Here is a 25,352-nt window from a genome sequence, read left to right as displayed (position 1 = left end):
GAAACATCAATCCAAAAGAACCTATGCACCCCAATGTTCATTGCATCATAGTTTATGATAGCCAAGAATTGGAAGCAAACTAGGTGCCCATCAGTAAATGAATGGATCCAAAAACTATGGTACATTTACACAATGGAATTCTATGCAGCAGAAAGAAAGAAGGAGCTCCTACCTTTTGCAACAGCATGGATAGAACTAGAAAGCAATCTGTTGAGTGAAATAAGCCAGGCGGTGAAAGACAAATACCATATGATCTCACCATTAATACGAACCTAAACAACAAAACAAACAAACAAGCAAAATATGACCAAAGACACTGAAATAGAGAACAGGCTGATGGTGGCCAGAGGGGATAGAGGAGGGAATTTCAGGGGGAAAGGGATAGGGTTTACAGGAACAAATATAAAGGACACATGGACAAAAACTACAGCAGGTGGAAATGGGAGGGAGGTGGGGATGGATTGGTGGGTGGGCTGGGATGGGAGTAAAAGACAGAAAACTGTACTTGAAGAACTATTAAAATAAAATTTTAACCACCCCCCACCCCCCGCCAAAAAACAAAAAAACTAAGTCTCCATCCTGGGAAGACCTTCAGTCCCAGGAAAAATTGAGACAGTTGGACACTCCATGTCACTATTCTGGGCACTAAGTAGGAAAAGATGATTGAGTGATTCCAGTATCTTGAATGCTTTCAGTATGGTACCCACTCTCAAATATGCCCACCATCTCTCAGTATAGAGACCCCCTGTTTTATCTCCTCCAGAGGACAAATTCCCACTCTTTTGCTGGGGTTGGGAAAGTGGAAAAGATCGGAAGCCCTGACCACTTCCTGAGCAGACTGTTGACCACCCTCCTACTTGAGCCCCTGCTCCCAGAGATGCCTGGTACGACCGACTCCAGCATCTTTGGAGGTTCTCTAGTGTGTATCTGACCAGTTGCTATCTTTCCCACTATTGCTTGGAATTTACCCTTTCTGTGTCTGTTTAATCTTGTATCACTCATACTTCTGCTTTTGAGACTTCAAATTTTTATAGCCATCCTCATTTCTCACATTCTCCTAACTTCTCAGGGGGGTTCATAAAGGTGGTTGGGTTTACACAAAACGCTGCACTTGCCCTAGAGTCCACAAGAATGATCTTTCGAACACTTGTTATCCAAACAGCTCACTGCCTTGGGGAACGTCAGTCTGAGTGCTTCCTGGCACTGTCCACGGTATCACTCTCTCATTAGCACTTGAAAGCACAGTTTCTAGAGTCTTTCTGGTATTAACTTACTGACTTTTAACATGCATTAAAACAATACAAAAATAATGATACAGACTACAAAATCATGACACTTGCAAAAGTTGACAACAATGAAAAATTTTCTGGAATACTTAATCCACGAAAATTAGAATGGTAATTTACCTTGAGTTGGTTTAACTACTTTTCACTTCTCTCTCTTTGTTCTTCTCTCTCCCCTCTCCACATATACAGTATAGCAGGAGCCAACAAAACTTTTCTTCAAAGGACCAAATAGTAATATTCACAACCCTGTGGATCATACAGTTTCTGTCACAAGTACTCAACTCTATTGTTATAGTGCAACGATAGACAAAGAATATGTCAATAATGGGCATGGCTGTATTCCAATAAAGCTGTGTTTACAAAACAGGCGGCAACCTGGTTTTGACCCATAGGACAGTGTTTGCTCGGCCCAGCTCTATACTATTAGGATTCTGATCCCAGTTCTAACACGTGTGTGCAGCAGTGTTCTCACACCAACATGCAATTAGCAGGCACCAGCTGGGTGTCCTACAATTCGACTCCATTCTGACACTATTTACCTGGAGATAGTATCAGATCCCACAGGTTAAGGGCTCAGTCCCACAGGACTGCCCCCAACAACCCAGCCTATTTTAGAAGCTAATGGCAAGCTCAGGTTAATTTATTTTTATTTTTACTTTTATTATTGTTGTTCAAGTACAGTTGTTTCCATTTTTCCACCACCACTTTCCTCTGTCCCACTAACCCCCACCTCCCACCCTCAATCCTTCCCCCTTTTGGCTTTGTCCTTGGATCCTTTATACGTGTTCCTTGACAACCCTTCCCCTTCTTTCCCCCATCACCCCCTACCCCCTCTCCTCTGGTTACTGTTAGTTTGTTCTTCATTTCAATGTCTCTGGTTATATTTTGCTTGCTTGTTTGGTTGGTTGATTAGGTTACACTTTTAGGTGAGATCACATGGTATTTGTCTTTCACTGCCTGGCTTATTTCACTCAGCATAATGCTTTCCAGTTCCATCCATGCTGTTGCAAAGGGTGGGAGCTCCTTTTTCCTTTCTGTTGCATAATATTCCATTGTGCAAATGTACCATAGTTTATTGATCCACTCATTTACTAATGGGCTCTTAGGTTGTTTCCAACACTTGGCTATTGTAAATAATGCTGCTATGGACATTGGGGTGCATGGGTCCTTTTGAATCGGTATTTCGGGATCTTGGGGTATAGTCCCAGCAGTGGAATGGCCAGATCAAAAGGCAGTTCCATTTTTAATGCAAACTCAGGTTTAGATTACAGATTCCAACCCCCCTTTTCATTTAATTGATTTACTACAGTGGCTCACAAAACTCAGAGGAACATGTTACTTACTAGATCACCAGTTTATTATAAAAAGCTATCACGCAGGAACAGACAGGTGGAAGAGATGAACAGGGTGAGGTGTGGGGGGAGGGCTCAGAGCTCCCACACCCCCTCACTCTCTTTGATGCTCTCCTCATATTTCCCCAAATCTCCAAATCTCCACTCTCCCCAAACCCTGTGTGTTCGCCCACAAGGAAGCTCACTGAACCACGCCCTCCCGTGTCTTTGTGGAGGCTTCATTACGTGGGTCGGATTGGTGACATCATTAGCCACTGGAAATTGATTCAGCCTCCAACCTCCAGCCCCTCGCCCACACCTGGAGGTGGGGGGATGGGAATGAACACTCCGCCCCTCTAATCACATGGCTGGTTCTCTTGGCAACCACCCCCCCTTAGGTGAGTCCCCAAAGTCACTTTATCAGCCTAACAAAATATACCTTTATAGTGCTCACCACTTAGGAAATTATAAGGGTTTTAGGAGCTCTGTGCCAGGAATGGTGAATGAAAAATGAATGTATATTTTTTGTTATAAATTACAATATTGCAATTATATAGACAACATATTATATGTGCACAAATTCTATACTATACATATGAACTATATACCAACATATAATTCTTTTGGGGTAGCACCACACATAATATTCTGAAACTCACATTTTTACTTAACGACAGGGTGGGACAAAAGTAGCTCTACAGTTATTCACATAAAAATAATACAATAATTAATAAATAATAACATAAGAATAAACTCTGCATTGTGTGCACTCGCAGCTGTGAACCTGCCCTCGCCCCAGCCACACTGAGCACACCTCCCCACACCCTGGCACCACACAGAGCTCTCCTCCGTGGTTTTAACTGGCTATGCCAGCAGTGTGTACCATTGTTTGGATATCCTATTTAAATGTAGCTTCAATAGAAATTTTTGTGCAAAAATCTGTGTTGCTTGGTCAGATATTTCTAAAGTACAAAGAGAAACCATATGCAAAAGGTGTGCATCGTTTTTAGATGAGATCAGGCCCATTCAGGGTGGCATGGCTATAGACGGTATGCATAGCTTTCAAAAATCAACAGAGTAGGCAAAATTTCTCCCTAGAATACTGTGGCAATTTGGACTCGATGAACAGTTGTTCCCAGACAAAAGGGATCAATTTGCCTGCACCCCTCAAAGCCAGTAAGACACAATGGCAGTTTGCACCAAAGAAAGTAAGGAAGCAGCCCACACCCTGAGACAGGCGAGCTAATGCTCAAAGACCTGGCTCCCCATGGCTTCCATAGCAGGGCTGTCAAACTCATTTTCACCGGGGGCCACAGCAGCCCTGCAGTTGCCTTCAAAGGGCTGAATGTAATTCTAGGACTGTATAAATGTTACTACTCCTTAACAGTTACTCGAGAGTTCGATGCTGCTGCCAGGTAGAAACAAGGTGCTGGGCCAGATAAAAACAAGGTGGAGGGCTGGATTTGGCCTGTGGGTCTTGCCACCTGTGTGCTAGGGGATGGGTTATACAGGGGAGAACCATGGGTCATGGTGACTAAGGGAGTTAGGGTCCTGGTCTTTACTGGCGGATCAGGACTGTGGGGTAGCTGATCATTGCTTCTGGCCCTGCAGTCGGCCGTGGCCCGGCCTCAAGGTCTGGTTTCACTGCCTTTCTGGGCCTAGAGCTGCCACTCAACTAAGGCCTAGATGTTACCTCGAGTTTGAGTTAACTCTGAGTGGCCAAGCGATCCAAGGTCTTGTTCCTAAGATTATTTGATGATGGTCAAAACCTCATTGTCCTGAGGGTTTAATGATTACCAGAGTGGGCGTGCAAGGGAGGAGGCAGGTTTGAATCAAACAGAAAAAAAGAGAGAAGAGGTCGTATAAAGAAATAAAGTTTCACCCTGGCTGGTGTAGCTCAGTGGATTGAGCGTGGGCCTGCGAACCACACGATCACGGTTCGATTCCCAGTCAGGGCACATGCCTNATCCAAGGTCTTGTTCCTAAGATTATTTGATGATGATCAAAACCTCATTGTCCTGAGGGTTTAATGATTACCAGAGTGGGCGTGCAAGGGAGGAGGCAGGTTTGAATCAAACAGAAAAAAAGAGAGAAGAGGTCGTATAAAGAAATAAAGTTTCACCCTGGCTGGTGTAACTCAGTGGATTGAGCGCGAGCCTGCGAATCACACGATCACGGTTCGATTCCCAGTCAGGGCACATGCCTGGGTTGTAGGCCAGTTCCCAGCAGGGGACTCACGAGAGGCAACCATACATTGATATTTCTCTCCTTCTCTCCTTCCCTTCTTCTCTAAAGATAAATAAATAAAATCTTTAAAAAAGAGAGAAAGAGAGAAAATTTCTACACTGTTACACAAGAATGGCCAAGTCCATGTGATTTAAATTTAAATCCTGGGGTTAAAGAGTTATGTGAAAACAGGTATCATTGAATGTCTTTAAAACACTCCAATGGACTCTGCCTGAGTAGCTCAGCTGGTTACAGCATCGTCCGAATACTCTAAGGTTGCAGTTCGATCCCTGGTCAGGGCACATACAAGAATCAACCAATGAATACATAAGTAAGTATAACAACAAACTGATCCCTCTCTCTTTTCCTTCCCCTCTCTTTCTTAAAAAAATCAATAAATACAACTTTAAGACACCACAAGTGGAACAGGTGCCAGAAGACCTGAAGGCTATGAAAGTAAAGACATGGTCCAAGCAGAAGTTGGGATGGGATGGCCTTGGTGGACATGACACCTTCAGGTCTATAAACAACAGACATTTATTTCTCACCATTCTGAAAACTGGGAAGTCCAAGATCAAGGTGCTGGCCAATTCAGTTTCTGGTGAGGACACCCTTTCTGGCTTGTAGCCTCCTCCTTACTGTGTCCTCACACGGCAGGAAGAGAGAAAGTAAGAGAAGAGTCACAGACATTTGTTCCACAACAAGGCATGAGATGCTGAGTCTGAATATCCAGAGGAGAACTGACCCTGCATTGGGCTCAGATGGACTGCTCATCAGTTTTAAGAGACCAGGAAAGTCAAGCACTCACCACCACAGCACACAGGCATGTGTCATGTAGTCAAGCATGAGGTCAACTGAAAAGAACAGGAGTAACTGTCATCAGGCCAATCTTGGAGCCAAAGGCTCCAAGACAGGGTAGACAGTTTGAGGTCCGAGGTAGCAGGTGGGTTCGGCGGTTTCCCCTGACAGCCACACGGGGGGAAGAGCTGTCTTCGCTAAAGCTCATGGTTCTCAGAGGAGGGTTAGAGAAGGACAGTAGTCTGATTCCCCTGGGGGGCACAGTCCCCAAGCCCCCAGCCAGGACTCCCCAGATGGCCTCTCTGAGCTCAGGACACTGTCAGTGGTCACCTGGGAATGACCTGAGGCCCTGGGACTATCCACATTGATTTGTTTGCAACACAGGTTCTCTACAAGCCAGCACTTTACAAAGATACTGACCAATACCCAACTTTCAGGAAGGAAAGGAAGGTCATTGGCAGAGTTTCTAGATACAGGAAAGTCATTTTCTTACTATCCTCACTGTGTCACTTCACTTCTAGAGTCTCACTTTCAGTTCTGAGAGTTATTTTAATTACTAGGTGTTCTGCAACAATATCATACATAGACTTGAGAAACTGGAACGCAGGGAGGGAGTCAAAGAAGAAAGAACATTTCTCCCTTGAATACTTCAAAAGAGATCATGGTGGCAGCTTGTGGAACTGGCAAGAAAGTAGATTGTGACCGCTACCAAGTAGGACATCTCTGATGATTATAACCATCCAACAGTAGCATAGAAGCCATACATTTCATAGAAATAGAAATGATCAAAGATGAGACCATCTTTGGGACCCATTCCTACCTAGCATACCCAGCAGACCTACTGAATGTTCATTCTGTTCTCTGTAACAACATTTCTCAAATTTAATATGCAATGAGCCACCTGGAAATTATTAAAATGCAGACTAATTTGGGGGCTGGGGGCAAGATCTGAGATTCTGCACGTCTCACAAGCTCCCGAGTGATACCAAAGCTGCTCATCTGTGGCTCATGCCTTGAATAGCAAGGCCCTGGGGTCGAGGCCCTCAGGTTCGGCTGCACGTTGGAATCACCTAGGGCAGGGAACACAAGGAAAAATACCAATCCCTGGGCTTCTCACTCTTAATTAGCATAGAACATGGCCTAATTATTAGTATTTTTCAAAGCTCTCCTCAGTTTAAGGACCACTGGTCTACAGCTTTTCCAAATCAACCTACACTCTGAGGTATTTACCTGATCCTGACCAGGTCTTCTCACTCACGAACAATTAACATTGGTTCAACATTTTGGAGGAAAACTTTGTAGCAATTATTAATTCTCATAATTTTGGGAACATTAGACCATAGAATACCTCAATTCCTTCCAAATCTAAGATAAACTATTGCCTTGATTCAAAATCTGCTTCAAAACTTCCTTTGGCAGTACATGCATATGACCACAAGGTGGCGGTGGAACAACAAAATATGATACCGCAAACCCCTCAAAAGTTTGAGAGGATTCAGACCAGTACTTAAGTGCGGTACACAGGTTAGAATCTGTATTATTTCCCAACTCTGGAGGGGGATTGCTCACCAGCTCCTTCGAGAATAGCATCTATAGACAAATATACACCCACAAATGTGAGTACAATTTTACCCAGTTCGCAGATCCTGAAGTTAAACCGTAATCAGCCAAGGCTAAGGATGAGTTTCATGTCTCTCCGCAACCCCCGTCCCCAATTCATAGGGAGCTTCTGCCACTCCCACCCTTATCCTTCTCAGCCGCTGAGCTTACCTCCTGCTTCACAGAGAAAATAGAAGAAATCAGGTCCCAAATCTACCAATTTGCCTAATTCACTCCTACCTTTTTTCCATTTAAGTGGAATGGGATGACTTTTTTTTTTTTACCCAAGGCTAAATCCCCCACCAGTGTTCCTGATCCACTCACCCTGGCCTTCACCAAGTTCATGGTTCCTCCACTTTACATTTTCTTATACAGCTGACCCTTGAACCCGTGACGGTTAGGGGAGACAACCTTTGTGTGCCTGAAAATTCATATATAACTACTAATGGGCCCTTTGTATTCATGGATTCCTGCATAGCCCACTTATACAAAGGTTTTTTAATTTAAAAAATTTTATCTATTCACCCCAATTTTTCCTTTTAACTTGACGGCTTCATGCATTTCCATGTAATGTAATTACTGACACAGGACCCACTTTTGCCATTTCATATTTGTTTTCTTTATGTCATATATATATATATATTGTCATCTATACATTATATATATTTATATATAAACTATATATAATTTTGTTCATCCATTACTGCCTTTTTTTGTGTTAGGAAGATATCTTCCTAGTGTGGTGTTTTGGTTCACTTGTCATCTTTTTTTTGTACTATAATTTTTAGTAATTTTCTTAATGATTGCCCTGTGAATTGTAATTAACATCTTAATTCATAATTCTGTTCATTAATTTCTTTTTCCCTGTAAGTGGGCCATATTTTATATACTTTTGCATATCTTGTATTTTATTGTTGAAAACTGGATGTTTATGTATTATAGTGTTGGCAACTCTGAAAGTCAGATTCTTCTTTTTCCTTGGGATTTGTTGTTACTACTTGTTGTGGGTTGTAATTGTTTATTGATGTTTCTAAATGATATTTTAAAAGACTATGGTTTTTGTCATGTGTGGCCAATTAAAGTCTTATTCGCTACTTTTGTGGAAGGATGGGCTTTTAAGTTCCCAACTCCACCATTTTTGTGGATATCCTCTTATAATCACATTTTATTTCATTTTGCATCCTGTTTGAATACTTCATAAATATTTATGGTATATTCTATATCTAATAGTTCTAATATTTTTGCCTTCTAAATCTGTTGTTTGTTCTGCTAACTTGTTATGAGTGGCTTGTTTTCTTTTATATTTAGAAAACTTTTATAGCAAATTTATTTTTGGCTAAAACTAACTTATGAAAATGCCAAGAGTTCAGAGTTGATGATGCCTTTCCCTTGATGAATATTCTGAGTAGGTTGCTTTTTTTTCCCCCCCAGACCACATAGGTAGTGTAAACTCAAAATCTGGAGCTGGCGAGAACTAGCTATGGTTGCAGATTCTTAGAGGAGACTGTTATATTTTTAACATATCTTTTTCCATCTGGAGCTGCAGGTAGAGACATAATGGCTTTCTTGTAAGTTTTCTTCTCTGACAATTTTTGTTCTAGCTCAACCTACTGCTGAGGGAATGGTTGGTTGTATCAAGAGCCCCAGATGACTGTGGGAACTTAAAATTTATCTTTTTCATTTTATCCAACATTCAAGAAAGGCCTAGTCTTCTATTCCCCACCCGCCTCAGTATCAATCCCCAGAGCTACATGTTCCCTCTTACGGGCGTTTGCCAGCAAGGTGTCCACAGCTTCCATGCTACTCATCACAGAGCTTTCATTTCATTGTTGTTTTGACCCTCGAGGATTCCCTTATTCCTGTGACCTCAACAATGCAGTTAAACCAGCCAGTTTCAACATTTTTCATCGCATGGCACACACAAACTAATTACTGAAATTCCGCAGCACACCAAAAAATATATTTTGCCAATCTGACAAAAATAGGTATAATTTTGATTCATTCACACTGAATGGCTATTGTTGTGTTGGCTGTTGTCTTTTTTTTTTATCTGACAATCCAAGGGAAAGCGCCCCTGAGATTTTTCTAAAATCTAAAATCCTAAGAGGTTAGTGCCCCTGACTAAACAGGCAGGTGTTGCATGTTTTAAAAATTCTTGTGGTTCTGCAGGAAACTTGTCTAGTTAAACTAATGCCCCAGAGTCCATCCAAATACACAGGTCCTTTGCTTCAGGAATTTTTCAGAATATATTTCCCGTATATCCAGTGGTAGAATTCTGTGATTCAATATTTTTGCTCTCAAAATCTTCTAGAAATTTAACTTGCTTACATTAATGGATCTCCATTTGTATCTCAACTCTGCCACTTTCCTCCCCTGAGTGATCTTGGGCAATCCATGAAACCTCTCCAAGCCTCAGTGATCCTGTTCGCAGGGTAGGTCCAATCATACCTCTAAACTAGTGTAAAGTTGTTGCAGTGATTAGCATCATGGTGAAAAGCACTTCACACAGGGCCCAGCATGTACATCTTATCTCAATGCTCAGTCAGTTCTAACCATTTTTACTTGTACTGTTAAAGATGTGACCTTCCATAACCCAGGCCTTGTAAACCTTTCGTAGCCTAGTTCTTTAGCTATGAAATGGAAATTTCACTTTTGTTCAAAGTATATAAGAGAACAAATATAAAGTATATCGCACAGTACCTGGCACATAGGGAAGCATCCCATAAAGAATAACAATTATTGTTATTTACAGGATCTATGAAAAAAATCAAAGGCCATACCCACAAGTTCTTGTCTGTCTGGACTGATTTAGTGCGTATTCAGTTGGTAATGAAGAGAACAACTTGCCACATTAAGAAAATAAGCTTGGAGAGATTTGATGAGGAGTGTTTAAGACAGCGATGCTTTCATAAAAGCCTATGCACCTATGTCTTTACTCCCCCAATCTCCTTGGCTCTTGGCATACTCTTAACTGCATAAGGGAATATTAGGATGCAATTGCCTTCGTTTACTAAGAGTACTTCTGGGACTTAGCCACATAGCCCTTGTCTCCACTACATAAGCTTTGAAGGGAACAGATTAAAATATTCACTGCACATCTGAAATGAAATCTGTTTCTTGGATGTGTCTAATATTGCATATAATTAGAATTTTATGCTTTAATGTTTGGTTGGCTTTGCATTTTTTTCATTTTCAGTTTATATAAATTAATTATATTTTATTGATTCTGCTTCATTGGCTTTGTGTGTACCTTTCATCCCTGAGGAATAAGCATTTAGTATGTCTACATTTGAGGTTTTTCTAAATTGTTTCTAAACTGGAGTTACTCCCTTGCCTCTTCCAGTTCCTGACTAGGGATTAGAAGACCGATATTCTAGTTTTGTCTCTGTCACAACTGAATGCATGACCTGGCGTGAATCACTTCTCTCTCTCTCTCTCTCTCTGTTTCTCTGTCTGTCTGTCTCTGTGTGTGTGTGTGTGTGTGTGTGTGTGTCTGTCTGTCTGTCTGTCTGTCTCTGTCTCAGTTCTCTCATTAATCAAAGAGGGATGGGGTGGATTAAGAGATCTGTGGTCTCCATTCCAGCTCAATTTTTAGTTATATGATTCTCTGTCTTGTAGGTGGTGCCAAAACAAGCAAGTAAAATCCGCACCTGAATATGTTAAGATTGTGAAAGTGAAGGTTGTATGTATGATAGGTAAAACACTTCATACAGGGCTTGGCATTCAAGGCAAGAAGTAATATCAAGGTTAAAAAGTGTGTGGGGGGGTCAAAAATCTCGAAAAGATCATGAGTTCCAGCTGTAATTTTTGTAGTCTTTGTCGTCTTGGGGGGAAGGGCGGTGAAAAGCCAGGGCTTTTCCGCAGTGCCATATTTCCTCAGTGAAAGGGCTCGTCCTCTGATCACTTACTGCGATAAGGCAACCTCATTAAGCGACCCGACCTGCGGCGGGCTTGGGGGGGTGGGGGGGGGGGTCCGCCCAAACAGCAGTAACAAGAGTCATTTAGGGGCTTAAATGCCAGAACAAGATCCAGGGTCTGTCTGCTTTGGTAAACAGGGCTCGGGGCTCAGTAAAATGGGCTCGTGCTACGTCTGACACTGGATTATCTTCCGAGTGGAAAAAATAATAGTCGACAAAACAGGGTGGAGTTTGAGGAGGAGATGAGTGAGCGTTCCTTGGGTCTCAGGACACTTTTCCGCAAGGTGGAGTGACGAAGCAGGATAGTCACTCCCTTTGAGAATGGGACCCCCCGCTGTCTACACGACGAATTTCTCTCTAGAGATTCAGGATTCTTCTATCCAGAGAAGATTAGGTTAAAGCGTACGTCAAGTCAGTCTTAAGCTTCTGGAAGAGGACGTGGAGAAAAGATTCTTGCTGGAGGAGGGTGCGACAAGGAACGTGGGTGGTTTGTTAAGCGGAGGAACTCAATAGACCGTCGCTTCTCCGCCCTCCTGCCCACCAGCGGGGCAGTGCTCAGTTCTCTCTGTAGAGGAGCAGGTGGAATGTGGCCTCTCCACCAACCAGCAACGTAGGAAATGTTTCAGAGACAGTGATTGGCTAGACCTGCCGTACCGCTCCTAAACCTAGAGCCTCGGTCTGCTCCAGAGTTGCTTAGCAAGAAGTCCCGCACAGGCGCAGTGCGCCTCGGTGGAGGCCTGCTAGCTGCTAAGCAACGGGAAACATTCCCTGCTTCACCCACTTTTCTACTCCCGTCCCCGGCTTTGCTCCGTCTCTGTAGACCCTAGGCGTTTGTGGCGACTGCCTTAGGCTGACTTGGTAAGTCTTGAGGAATCAAACTAGGGCTGGGCTCTGACTTCTAAACCTAAGATAGAGTGGCTTTCGTAGCACAGAAGGAAAGACTTAGACGGGCAGAGGGAGCCAATGGCAAGGCATTTCATTGATTCCTTACTACCTGCCTATCATTTCAGAGTGGGTGGAAAGTGGGGAACAGAAATAGCAAAGACTTGTCCGAGATTTCACTCAGAGTGGGCAAATCTGGACCTGTGCTTTTCAACATGTTGCTAGTCTGAATTGAGGTGTACACACCTTTGGCCAGAGTGCCTTGTACTTCTGGCAGTAAAGCAAGTCAGTAAAAGAAGGCAGTAAAGTTCTTAACACAGGAGAGGTGGAATCACATTCCACAGAGGTTGCACTCAGTCATGGGCCGCGGGGCAAGGGGCTTTGGGCAGTAAAGCCTGATTAGGGCCCAGGAGCCATTACCGGATTCTATCGTGACGTCTTCTTCCATGACCCACTTCTTTCCTTCACTGGAGCTGGCATCTCCATCTTGGATGGATTTAGTGCTACTCATCTGCTTCCTTTTTGCACCATATTTTGATTGGCCAGTGCAGATCTACACTAAAAGCCAGTCCAGCTGACCCCTGGTTGAAGATCTCAAGTGATGTAATACCGTTTTTGAAGAGAAGAATCTCTGTCCACCTCGTGGGTCGGGATTGTGAGTGGTAATGAGGATGCAATTCCACTACAGAATGCCAGTTCTAGTGTTTTAGGACTTTGCTATTCAATGTGTATTAATCAAAACCTTCATTTTAACAAACTCCTTAAATGACTCTCACACAGGTTATGACTCTCATAGAGGTTCCAGAAGCGCCGTTTTAAGCGCCGAATTAGCCCTCAATTTTCTGTTTTCCTTTCTTCAGCTTCTTCATGAGCATCTAGGCTGTGTTTCTCAGATTGTTTGTATTAGAATTACCAGCATTGTGCACATGCTTCCCAGGAGATATTTTGTATATCGAATGTGAGAAACATTGATCTCAACGCTAATTGCCTTTCTCTTCAACCTTCCATTCTAGACCATAGTGGTCTCCAACTCAGTGGCATCAGCGTCACCCCAGAACGTGTTAGAAATGCAAATACATTTTCCCCCTAGCTACAGGGCTTCTTGAAGGTCAGACACAGTTCCTAATTTTTATTCCTGTGGTTCAAGTCTTCAGTTTGGGAAGAATGGGGTAACTTTGATAGGTTTTCTTGGGGGTTGAGAAAATTCAGGTCTCATCAGCTCTTAAGTCCCCTCCACTAGCCTCACTTCCCCAGTCCTGTTGTTCTCCCTCATTTGCCTTTTCCTGATCCTGCACTTACAGGGGTGAGGATGGCGCTTCACAGCTCAGAAGCTGACTTCGACCAAAAAAGTATTGAAGAGCAGGTGGAAAATCCTATGCTTACAAGACTGAATAGTATAAAAGGAAAGGGAAGACTAAGTGTTGTAACACCCACAGAACATGCAACTGATACACAATTCCTGGTGTTTAGGCAACCCACAAAAGCCCAGGAAAGGACAAGAAAACGACAGCAGCCTGTAAAACTAGAGCCACTGGTAAGTTCAAATAACCAACATCTTAGCCATTTTGGCCTCCAAGGAAGTTGCAAAATTGCTTTGGGGGGGGGGGGGTGGAGTATTTCTAGACTCTTAACAAAAAGAAATGAAAACCTGAAAGTTAAAACTTGTTTATGAAGTTGTAAACACAGTTACTTATTTAAAAAATACTGAGTTTTAGGCAATTTGAGGTAGAAAGTATGTTGCTGGTGGATAAATCTGTAGAATTATGTACAATATAATACTTAACGATGTAGGTTGTAAGGATATATATATATATATGGTGGGTTCAGTTCCAGACCACTGCTATACATTGAATATTGCAATAAAGTGAGTCACACAAATTTTTTACTTTACCAGTACAAATAAAAGTTATGTATACATGATACTGTTGTCTATTAAGTGTGTAATAGTATTATGTCTAAAAACAGTGTACATACCTTAACTAAAAAATACTTTATTGCAAAAAATGCTATCATCTGAACCTGTTGGAAAAATACCCTTGCTCACTGCAGGGTGGCCACAGACCTCTGATATGAAGAAAAGGTAGTATCTGCAAAGCACAGTAAATCAAAGCCCAGTAAAATGAGGTATGCCTGTAGTAGTAATATAGTTTTATTATGTTTAAATGCTTAATGTCCTAAATAATGTTGTGCATGTCTGGAAATACTTAATTTTAAGAATGCCATCATGCCTTTGGATAATTATAAATCCATGTAAAATTGGAAGTGCATAAAGTAAAAAGTGAAAATTCTCGCTTCCACCCTCAGACATTAACTACTCTTGTTGGAGGTTGTTTTAGTTTATTCAAATCTGTATGTATGTATGTGAGCATGTATATAAACATTTATAGCTTTAAAGTAAAATTATACAGTATATGCCCATCTTCAAAGTGCTCTTATCACTTAACTATATAGAAATTTTTCCATTGCTTGCATTCAGAGGTATCTTTTCTAACTGATGCACTTTATTTTGCTGCATGGATGTGCCATGATATGGTACCCATCAACTCATCTGCTACTGATGGGAGTTCAGGTTATTTCCTTTTTTATTTTGTTGTTATTGTTTTGCTCTTTCAGACAACGCCGCAATGAACAGCCTTTCCTTTGTACATCTAAAGATGGATTCCTAGAAGTGGCATTTTTATAAGTCATAAATAAAATATGTATGTTTTTAAGTTTGAAAAATATTGCCCAGTTGCACTCTAAGATTTAACCAGTTTACCATCCTACCTACAGTGTATGAAAGGGCCTGTTAACCACATCTTTGCCAAACTTTATACTACCAGTTTTTTCAATTTTTGCTAGACTAATAGGTTAAAATGGCATCATATTGTTATACTTTTCATCTTATTAATGAAGTATATTTTTATTCATTGGCATATTTGTTACTTATTTTTTGGATTCTGTTCATAAATAACCTTTGTCCACTTTGCCTTTTCCTATCAGTTTTTGAGGCCTAATAAAATATATTGTATGCCCTGGCTGGTGTGGCTTAGTGGATTGAGTGCTGGCCTGCAAACCTAAAGGTCACTGGTTTTTTTAAAAATATATTTTATTGATTATACCATTACAGTTGTTCTATTCCCCCCTTCATTCCCCTCCACCCGCACACTCCCTCCCCCACCATTCTCCCCCCCCTTAGTTTATAACCACGTGTCTCAAGTTCTTTAGATTCTATATTTCCCCCACTATTCTCGCCCTCCCCCCTATCTATTTTCTACCTACCATCTATGCTATTTTCTGTGCCTTCTCCCCCCTTCTCCCCCTCCCACCCCCCTGTTTCTAACCCTCCATGTGTTCTTCATTTCTATGGTTCCACTCCTGATCTAGCTGTCCTCTTGGTTTGCTTTTGTTTTAGGTGTGGTTGTTAATAACTGTGTGTTTGCTGTCCTTTCACTGTTCATATTTTTCATCTTCTTTTTCTTATATAAGTCCCTTTAGCATTTCATATAATAAGGGCTTGGTGATGATGAACTCCTTGAACTTGACCTTATCTGAGAAGCACTTTATCTGTCCTTCCATTCTAAATGAAAGTTTTGCTGGATAAAGCAATCTTGGCTGTAGGTCTTTGGATTTCATGACTTGGAATACTTCTTTCCAGCCCCTTCTTGCCTGTAAGGTCTCTTTTGAGAAATCCGCTGACAGTCTGATGGGTACTCCTTTGTAGGTGACTGTCCCCTTATCCCTTGATGCTTCTAGGATTCTCTCCTTCATTTTAGTCTTGGCTAATGTAATTATGATGTGCCTTGGTGTGTTCCTTCTTGGGTCCAACTTCTTTGGCACTCTCTGAGCTTCCTGGATTTCCTGGAAGTCTATTTCCTTTGCCAGACTGAGGAAGTTCTCCTTTATTATTTGTTCAAATACGTTTTCCACTCGTGGCTGTTTCTTTACCCCTTCTGGTACCCCTATAATCCGGATGTTGGAACGTTTAAATATGTCCTGGAGGTTCCTAAGCCTCTCCTCATTGTTTTTAATTCTCATTTCTTCATTCCTTTCTGGTCGGATGTTTTGTTCTTCCTTCTGGTCTATTCCATTGATTTGAGTCCCATTTTCCTTTCCATCGCTATTGGTTTCCTGGACCTCTCCCTTCATTTCAATTAGTTTAGCCTTCATCTGTTCCTCCAATTTGTGACTGTAATCTACCAGTTCTGTGAGCATCCTGATAAATAGTGTCTTAAATTGGGCTTCTGAGAGGCTGGCAATCTGTTGGTCGCTTAGAGTTATTGGCTCTGGGACTTTGAGTTCTTCTTGAGCCATCTTTTGGGCTGTTCATGCCTGTTAAGTAGCAGGATCAGAGCCCTAGGTTTTCACCAGAGCAGGGCAACTCAGTTGCTGGGTTGTGACGTTGTATGTGGGGGCGGGGTCAAAGAGGGACAATGGCTTCCCACTGCTGCCTGCTGCCGCGACCCCCACTGGCACCGCAGCCACCACCGTCACCAGGCCCACGCGTTTTGTTCCACTGCACGTGAGTGTGCCACTGCTGTCAGCCCTCCACCACTGGGTTCGCCCCCTGGGGCCTGCGTGGTCCGTCTCACCGTGCGAGAATGTGCGACCTTGGTCAGTCTGCCCCGCACCCCGACTGGTTCCATCCGGGCTGCCTGCTCGCCTAGGTCGGGGGCTCTGTCCTGCCTGACCCAGCTCCGCTGCTGGTTCCGCCTCTCTTACCGTCCCCGTTGAACAGTTCGTAGCTGTCGGACTTCCGTATAATTCAGTTTTCTGGTCTCTGGGTGTGTCGTAGTTCTCCAAAACTTTTGTTGTATTAAAACTTGGTTGTGGGTGAAGGCACAGTGTTTCCACCTATGCCTCCATCTTGGCGGAAGTCCCTAAAGGTCATTGGTTTGATTCCCAGTCAGGGCACTTGCTTGGGTTGCCGGCCAGGTTCCCAGTTGGGGGCACTTGAGAGACAACCAGGTATCTCTCACCTATTGATGTTTCTCTCCCTCTCTTTCTCTCTCCCTTCCCCCTCTCTAAAAAAAAGTAAATAAATAAAATCTTAAAAAAGATATACATAAATAAAAATTATATAATGGATATTAACCCTTATTTCATTGTTTCTCAAACTTGAGTACTGATTTATTCTGAAGGAAAACATTCTTGAAGACCCATACTGCTAATTTGTTATTTTTATTATAATGTTACTTTGTGTAAAAACATTAACCTAGGAATTCATTCAAACTTTAATGAACAAAATAATACCTTTAAATGCGAGATGGGCCACATAGACAAGGAGTATACGTAACCAATACTGCCACATGGTCTACAGTTCCTCTTCTGAGAATTTAGCTGAAAAATATAAAAATGCTAATTGGTAAGAATATATGTACTCCTATGTTCATTGCAGCATAATTTAAAATATCCAAGACATAAAAACAACCTAAGTTGGTACATGATTAGATAAAGGAGATGTGAGAATATATGTCAATATATCTAATGTTAAAATACTCAGCCATTAAAATTTTGAATTTTTTATCAGAAAAATTACTTATATTTATATCATTAGGGTTCTTTCTGGGATTTTTTCTTGTTCTTTCATTTGGAACATATTCCTTTGTTCCCTCATTTTGTTTGACTTTCTGTGTTTGTTTTTATGAATGAAACAAAACAGCTACCTCTATCTTGAAGTAGACTTGTGTAAGGGTAACCTGTGTATAGACTCCATGTGCTAGGTAGCTTTGATAGCCCTGCTGGAGTTTAGGTGGGCCCATGCAGTGCCAGGGGTATCCTGGCAGGATGGCTAGCCAAAGCTGGGGCAGGCATGACTGAATTGGCCAGGGCATGCAGCTCTGGGGGCCTTCAGGTAGACCAGCTGGCCAGGTATGGGACAAGCATAAGAAAAGTTGGCTTAGGCCCATGGCTTCTGGGGCATCGCGTCAGGCCAGCTAGCTGAGTCTGGACTGGTTGCTTGATGAGGTGAGCCAGAGCATGGTGTGGCAGCCTTGCAGTCTGTATCAAGGGCTTGCTAAGTTCCCACCCATGCTATGTGGGTTGAGGGGGAACATAACCAATGGACTTGCTGGTTCCTCCAGTTCTGGAGCGTTCCTGCAGTTCCCTACCCATTTGGCAGGCATTTGGGGGTTAGTAAAAAGTTTTTGTATTTTTGTGTATACTATAGGTGCACTTTAAAACATTGTTTTATTGCTATGCCCAGGGTAGGTGAGTTTGCACATGGGTTCTCAGTGATACCCCTTCCTACTGCAGGTTGCCCACAGGGGTTAGCTTCCCATGGTTACTGCATCTCTCTCCTCTCCTTGTCTATGTGGCCCATCTCTCATTTGATGTGCAGATGCTGTTCAACCACCCTCAGCTGTTTTTCAGAAGGAGTTGCTATATATGTAGGTGTGTATTATTCAGTGTGTCTCTGGGAGGTAAGTTCAGAGTCTTCTAATATCTCCATCATGGATCCCCACCCCCTTCTTTTTTTAAAGACTTCATTTATTCATTTCTAGAGAGAGGGGAAGAGGAAGAGAAAGAAAGGGAGAGAAACATTGATGTGCAAGAGAATCAATCAAGCAGTTGCCTCTTGCATACCCCCAACTAGGAACCTACCCTGCAACCCAGGCATATGCTCTGACCAGGAATCAAACTGATGACTTTTCAGTTCTCGGGCCAGCACCCAGTCCACTGAGCCACGGCAGCCATGGCCCCATTCCCCCTTTTCAGCTTGTGATTCTGGCCTGTATTCTTTTCCCACATTGTTCTAGAGCTGAGATCTTTCCTCCCACTCTCTTGTAACTGTAGCCCACCTAGTCTTGTCTTTTCTTCAGTGAGTGACTCAGGAGGGGTTTTTATCCAAAACTGAATGTAAACTTAACAGCTATTTACTATACTTACTCTGTGTTTTAAAGTGCACCTATAGTATACACAAAAAAACAAAAGCTTTTTTCTTCCTCAGTCCCATATATGAGATTAGCTATCATGCTAAAGTCATAGTGCTTATAAACTTAAAGTCAGTATAGTAAATTTTTAAATTTAGTTTTTATGTTAAATGATGAATTTTTACTACCTTAATTTGAAATTAGATTGGCCTAAGATAATGGCACCGTGGTAGGGTTTTTTTGTTGTTGTTGTTGTTTATTTTGTTTTGTTTGTTTTTCAATCACTTATGGCTAAAGGAAGTGATTAATGACATTTGGATAGGTTTGGAGGATTGTACGCTTCTTCCTACAATAGCTGTTGTAGTAAATGGTGGGGATTTGTAACGGGTAATTAGTGGGTCTATGACTTCATGCTCCTGGGCCATTTCAGTTAGAACTAGAATAATTTGTTGGTATTCAAAATACAGAATTAATGGAAGCCAACTAGAAAAGTCTAGTCAATCAATAGTTCATTGTCAAAGAATGGTGGGAGCAGCTACAATGACTATGGTTTTGCTAGGAAATTAATCCCCAGAGGAAATCAATTTCCAGCAGAGCTGTCCCTGTCCAAAGGCAGTGAAGAATAAGACAAGTTCACATTAATATCAAAAAAACTAACATGTCTGTTTATTCCCAAAGCCGGTGCTGAAAGTCTACCAAGATCATAAGAGGCCAGAATACATACACGAACAGAATCGATTTCAGTTGACCACTTCTGGATTCATAAAACCACGAGGAAGCACTGAAGAAAGTTCTACCAAATTACCCATTCAGCTTCTTCAGCCTACAGATGCTTTGAAGAAAAAACAGGTATAGTAGTTAAAGTACTTAATTGGTCATTTTGATTTAATTTTAGTTGCTAAAGTGCTTTCAATGCATAAGAATAGTGGCGAAATCCTTTTCTATCAGGTTGTATAAAGGATTCCGGAGGTATAATATTTCTTAGTCCCTCCTATTTAAGGAAAATTTGGGTGGTAGAGGAAAATCATAAAGGAAACTCTTAGCATCTGTACAGTGTCTTCTGATCTTCCCTTGCGTGTTAAAAGAACACACAATAGTGTTTTAACTTTTATGAAATTTTCATCATTACTTCCACAATGGGTGATCTTAGAAGGGCTAGGTAAAAGGCAATAAAATAAAAACTGGGCTAGATAGATAACTTTTGTATCTGGTGAGAATTGTCCAGTGGTGAAGTTGCCTTGCAGTAAGTGAATAAGCTCTGGGAAGAAATCACCAGAGTACTGCTTTATATAAATACCTGTGTATAATTAAGGAAAGAAGCAGAAACAGGTGGGAGAAAGTGTGGAGGATACATACAGTAAAAATACCCATAGAGCCAAGATTTCTCTGAGCTTCTTATCGAGAGGGTCCTTCCACATTGTTAAGCATTTCAGTGCTAATCGTCTTTCAGGCATTGGACGAGAGTGCTGGAAATAGAGTTGGGGACAAGCTCTATCCTCAAGGATTTCACAGTCTGGAGGTGGGCAGATGGACAGGTGAACACACTCAAAGTGTGATAAGAGCTCTCATTGGTTATTTAATGTATAAAATGACGGGGAACCAAATAAAAGGAATACTTACATCTAATGTCAAGGGGTATGGTCAGTGGAGGAATAGCTACCCCAGGAAATTGCACTAAGCTTTGAGGAATGGGTGGAAATTTAATGAGGCAGGTAAGGTGGGGACTTGAGAAGCCAGATGGAAGGCGGTTCACTGTGAGTTTGGGTGAGACTATACTGAGAGAATGATATCACATGGTTGAATAAAATTGTACACCTTCAGTTGATTTGGTTTCTGTGAAGAAGAAAGAAAGAATCAACTATCTTAAATAGGGCCAGGAAACATATGCTTGCCTATAAATTAATTCATTTAGTATATAGTAGGCTTCAAGGGCTTGCACTGAAAGAGCAGGAGAGAAATTGTATGGTAACCAGAATGAAGAAGGGAGGAAGATGGAAAGAAATGTTAGGTGTGGCTTATACTTGACTGAGTCTGTAACTAAGTGAAGAATTAAGTATAACGTTAGAGGTTGAAGGGAAATGTGGAAGAAAGGGGATATGCCATAAAAGAATAAGGGAATTAATTTTAGAAGAGGGTCACTTACTGGTGGGGTATTGATTTCTGAGAATGGAAGTGAAACAACAAGGATTTCCTGAGAGATGGAAGGAAGGAAGGAAGGAAGGAAAAAGGAAGGAAGGAAGGATAAAAGGAAGGAAGGAAGGAAGGAAGGAAGGAAGGAAAAAAGGAAGGAAGGAAAAGGAAAAGTTGGGGGCTTTGCTTCTGGTTATTGAGGAAGATAGACTTATCAGACTAGACTGAGCATCCATCACAGAGGATCTTCTACACCTTATGAATAAATACTTTCTTTATTCTATCCCCCCAAAAGTCTGAATATATGTGACTGTTTAAGTGGAATCACATCTTCCCACTGAGTTATATGCAGGCATACCTCACTCTATTGCCCTTAGCTTTACTGTGCTTCACAGGTGTTGCATTTTTTTAAAGATTTTATTTATTTTTTAGAGAGAGGAGAAGGGAGGGAGAAATAGAGGGAGAGAAATATTAATGTGAGAGAGAAACATTGATCAGATGCCTCTTGCACTTGCCCCAACTTGGGGCCAGGCCTGCAACCCAGGCATGTGCCCTGACCAGGAATTAAACCACAACCATTCACTCTGGTAGGATGATCCCAACCAAGTCAGCCATGCTGCTCAGGGCTGGGTGTAGAATTTTTTACAAATGGAAGGTGAGACCTTTCACCAGCTAAAAGACTACATTTTCATTGATTACACTAAGTACTTTATTATGATCATCCAGAACTAACAGTGCAATATCTTTGAGGTATGCCTGTAAGTAGAAATTGTGCTCAGACAAAAATGTGTAGGCCTGTTATTAAAGAAAATTTTCATTTAGTAAGCAGCAAAACTTTTTAAAGGAAATAATGAGAAAAATAAATGCATTTTTGCTTAAATATTAATACTATAGTCTCATAAAATATTAAAGTTGACTACTGCCCTTTTGAAACAGCAGAACGAGCAGCGTGTACTTTCTCTAGGTTAGAGTATCGGGTTGTTTATTCTTTTACACACTAAAACAGTGCCGCCATTGCTATCCCTGGCCAATACAACTTTTGAAAAGTGAAAACACAACTTTTCATCTTTTGACTTCAAAGTGTGTTTCCTTCAGCTCTGGGCTTTCCAGAATGCTCCTCTCAAACCTCTATTCAACATGGCTTATTTAATTAAAGACAGAGAATAATGACCCCTGTAAATATAAGTTCCTGGGGAAGTTGCTCCACAGAGCTTATGATAATAAATCTCTTATAGAAATGGCAGCCTCTATTAGCTATGTTAATAGACAATAAAAAGGTCATATATGTATTTACATCAATTATTCAACAAAGCAGATCTGCTATGGTGATTCTCTATCTTAAAGCCAGTTACCTTCAAACTGTGGGAGAGACAAGGTGGTGACTAGTGGAATTGAGTGTCAAATGTCTTCAAACATGGTTATCAACCTCCATAGGAGGAGAGGATGTGGGGGAGCCTGCCGCAGAGTTTGCTGCAGGGGAACGAAGGAGTGTGAGTGGCACTGGGAGTGCAGACTGTGCAACTCAGGGGAAGGTGCATAGCTCAAGGCTGTGAGCACGGTGTGCACTTAGCCTTGGTGCTCCGAGTGTAGTTCATGAGACAGCAGCATTTGCAACTCCTGGGAGCAGGTTAGCAATGCAGAACCTTAGGCTTCATCCCAGACTGACTGACAGAAACTGCATTTTAACATGACCCCCGGCTAATTCACATACACACTGAAATGTGAGAAGCAGTGGTCTCCAGGACTGGTAATTATGAAGCTATTACATAATGATTCCCAATACTCAATGTAACTACCCCTCACATTCACAAAACACTAGTTTATTATGAGATGTGATTATAGCTGTGTAAGTTTCCAGTCATTTGAAAGTGTCAGGTGATCAGACAAGGTGAGGGAGTTGAGGGGAGAGGCTGAGGCGAGGGTAAATGCAGAGCCTCTGAGCAGGGAGAGTGGTGGGCTCGCAGGAGCGCCAGAGAGCTGGGGATGTTTTGATGTAATGAATATTGAGTTACAGAAGAGGAGAAGGCAAGAGGAGCTGATCCTGGGCTGTTTTGTGGAAAGGGAAGGGATATCTGGTTAGGGAGTACTGAGAAGTACTATCACTATGTGACAGTTGTTTGAAACTTTTCAGGTTCAAAGTGCTTGCCTTTGAGTCCTGGAGTCTCAGGCAGTATAATAATTAGTCCCTGAGGTTAATATTTTGTCACTTGTTTATGGCTTTTTTGGGCAAATACTCATTTTTTTCTGTATCTATGAGTTTATTTATTTATTTTGCTTAATCCCTTCCCCTTTCCGGCTTTATTTATATCCACCAGCCCTCTGCTGAGGTCTTCTCTCCCTCTCCTCCCAAACTGCCACGGACCACCAGCGCTGGAAGAAGAGGTCTCCACAGGACAAGTTCCTCAACTTACCCAAAGTACATTTTCCAAGAGCGAGAAGAAGTTGTTAAAGCCAACATTCGTGATCCCTTGCAAATCATGAAAATACTACGTGAAAATGAACATATTGGATTTCTTTATATGATTCCTGCAGTGCCCAGGTCTTCCATTGAATATGATACATATAACCTGAAGTAAGTTTTCTTTTATGAATAATTTATTAACATTAGAAATTACACATCAGATCACAATGTTACTATAACTGATTTGGTATTAATGATAAATATAATAAAATATAATTTGGGTTATCATCTAATGATAAATGAATCTTAATCACAGCAATTTTATTTATTTTTTTCTTTATAGACATCTGTTTATGAAGCACCAGTGTGTTTCTCTGTTTATCATATGTAATCTATTTTAATCAGTATCACAAACATATTTTTGTTATTTGGGGATTACTGAGAAAAGAAGGTGGCAGTGTATAAGAAGTTGATGATGCGTTATTTGTCTTACATGTAATTTTCACTGAGAGCAATTGTTGAAACAGTCTGTCCTTGAAGGTGGTAATGGTTAACGTTGCCCCCAAATTCTCTGAACTGCCTTCCCCATTCTCTGCTACGCAGGAAGCTAAAGTAAAGGACCTTCTAGGGATTCCCTTGTTCTCCCTCACACTAGCTATTGAGTCAGATAACACTGAGGACAGACTCCTACTGGGGACAAATGGGGAGAAGAAAAACATTTTCATTGAAATGATAGATGGATTGTAAATCCGAAAGAGCTTAACAGGAGTGAGAAATAATTTGTAGAGAGATGCTTAAGAAAATTCAGTTATTCAGGAAAATGTATTGCGTACCTGCCCTACAGCAGGAACTATTCTACATGCTAAGGTGTATTAGTGAGACATCCAGATTAAAATCTCCTGGAGCTTACCTTTTAGCAGAAGGAGACAATAATTAATATGATACATGAGAAAAAATTATATGGAATGCTAGGAGGTGATACGTATTATAGAAAAAACAGTAAGAACAGGGGATTGGGCATTCTGGGGAAGAGGTTGTGAATTAACCAAATGGTTAGGATGGGCCTCATTGAGAAGCTGGCATTTGAACAAGCGCTTGAAGGAGAAGATAGAATGGTGGCCATGGTAGTCGGGAGAGGAAAGTAGAGCATTCCAGACAGCAAGAAAGGGAATATAATATCCCAAGGTAGAGCGTACCTGCCACATTCATGAAGTGGAAAGGAGGCTGCTGTGACTACAGTGGAGTGAGTGAGAGCCAGGGAACAGATCACGCAGGCCTTCCAGTCATTGTAAGAACATTAGCTTTCACTCTGAGGAAAACCATGGAGAAACTTCAAGCAGAGAAGTATTGAGATCTTAAAGAGGATAACTCTGGCTCCTATGTAGAGAACATAGACTTTGAAGGAGGAAGAGTTAAAACAAGAAGACCAGTTATAAGGGCTGTAGTTATTTAGGTGAGAGGTGGACCCACTGGTGGTGCTAGAAGTGATGAGAAGTAGGTTGAATTCTGGAAATACTTGGAAGGCCAAGCCACAGGATGTTTTTATGAGCTGTATTCAGGGTGAACAATCCAAGAGGAGTCCAGAATGACTTCAGTGATCCATTTCCCTGAGCAAGAGAAAAGGTAGAGTTGCTGTTAAATGACACACACAAGACTGGATGGGATAGCAGGGAAGAAGAGACTTTTGGGTTCGGACATACTCATTTTCAGGTGCCAAAGATAGAGAAGAAATGAGGTGGTAGGTGGAAGGAATATTGGGGTCCAAATGAGGGTTTTTTTAAGATGAGAGCAATAGCTTTTTTTAATATGGGAAAATTAACATATAATGGAATTGAAAGCCCTTTGATGAAAAAAATGCTGTTGTACACTTAATAGGCTACAGTATAGTATAAACATCAGTTCCATGCAGTGAGAAACTAAAAATTTGTATG

At 41.5% G+C, this 25,352-nt stretch overlaps 1 protein-coding gene across 1 annotated transcript in view; it reads left to right on the top strand.

The window, feature by feature from the left end:
* The first annotated feature begins 11,891 nt into the window (after positions 1 to 11,891).
* DNAH6 (dynein axonemal heavy chain 6) overlaps positions 11,892 to 25,352 on the top strand; it is a 261,664-nt gene continuing 248,203 nt past the window's right edge. Inside the window, exons 1-4 of the mRNA XM_037039592.1 lie at positions 11,892 to 12,015; positions 13,341 to 13,573; positions 19,569 to 19,739; positions 23,336 to 23,592. Coding sequence (XP_036895487.1) covers positions 13,349 to 13,573; positions 19,569 to 19,739; positions 23,336 to 23,592 — 653 coding nt within the window. The 5' untranslated portion in view covers positions 11,892 to 12,015; positions 13,341 to 13,348. The remainder of the gene's footprint in view (positions 12,016 to 13,340; positions 13,574 to 19,568; positions 19,740 to 23,335; positions 23,593 to 25,352) is intronic.

Source organism: Sturnira hondurensis, unplaced genomic scaffold (assembly GCF_014824575.4).
Source record: "Sturnira hondurensis isolate 20B ecotype Veracruz unplaced genomic scaffold, ASM1482457v3 Scaffold0002039, whole genome shotgun sequence".
NCBI lineage: Eukaryota > Metazoa > Chordata > Mammalia > Chiroptera > Phyllostomidae > Sturnira > Sturnira hondurensis.
The sequence above is the reverse complement of the archived record's forward strand: the minus strand, read 5'-3'. Positions and strand labels throughout refer to the sequence as shown.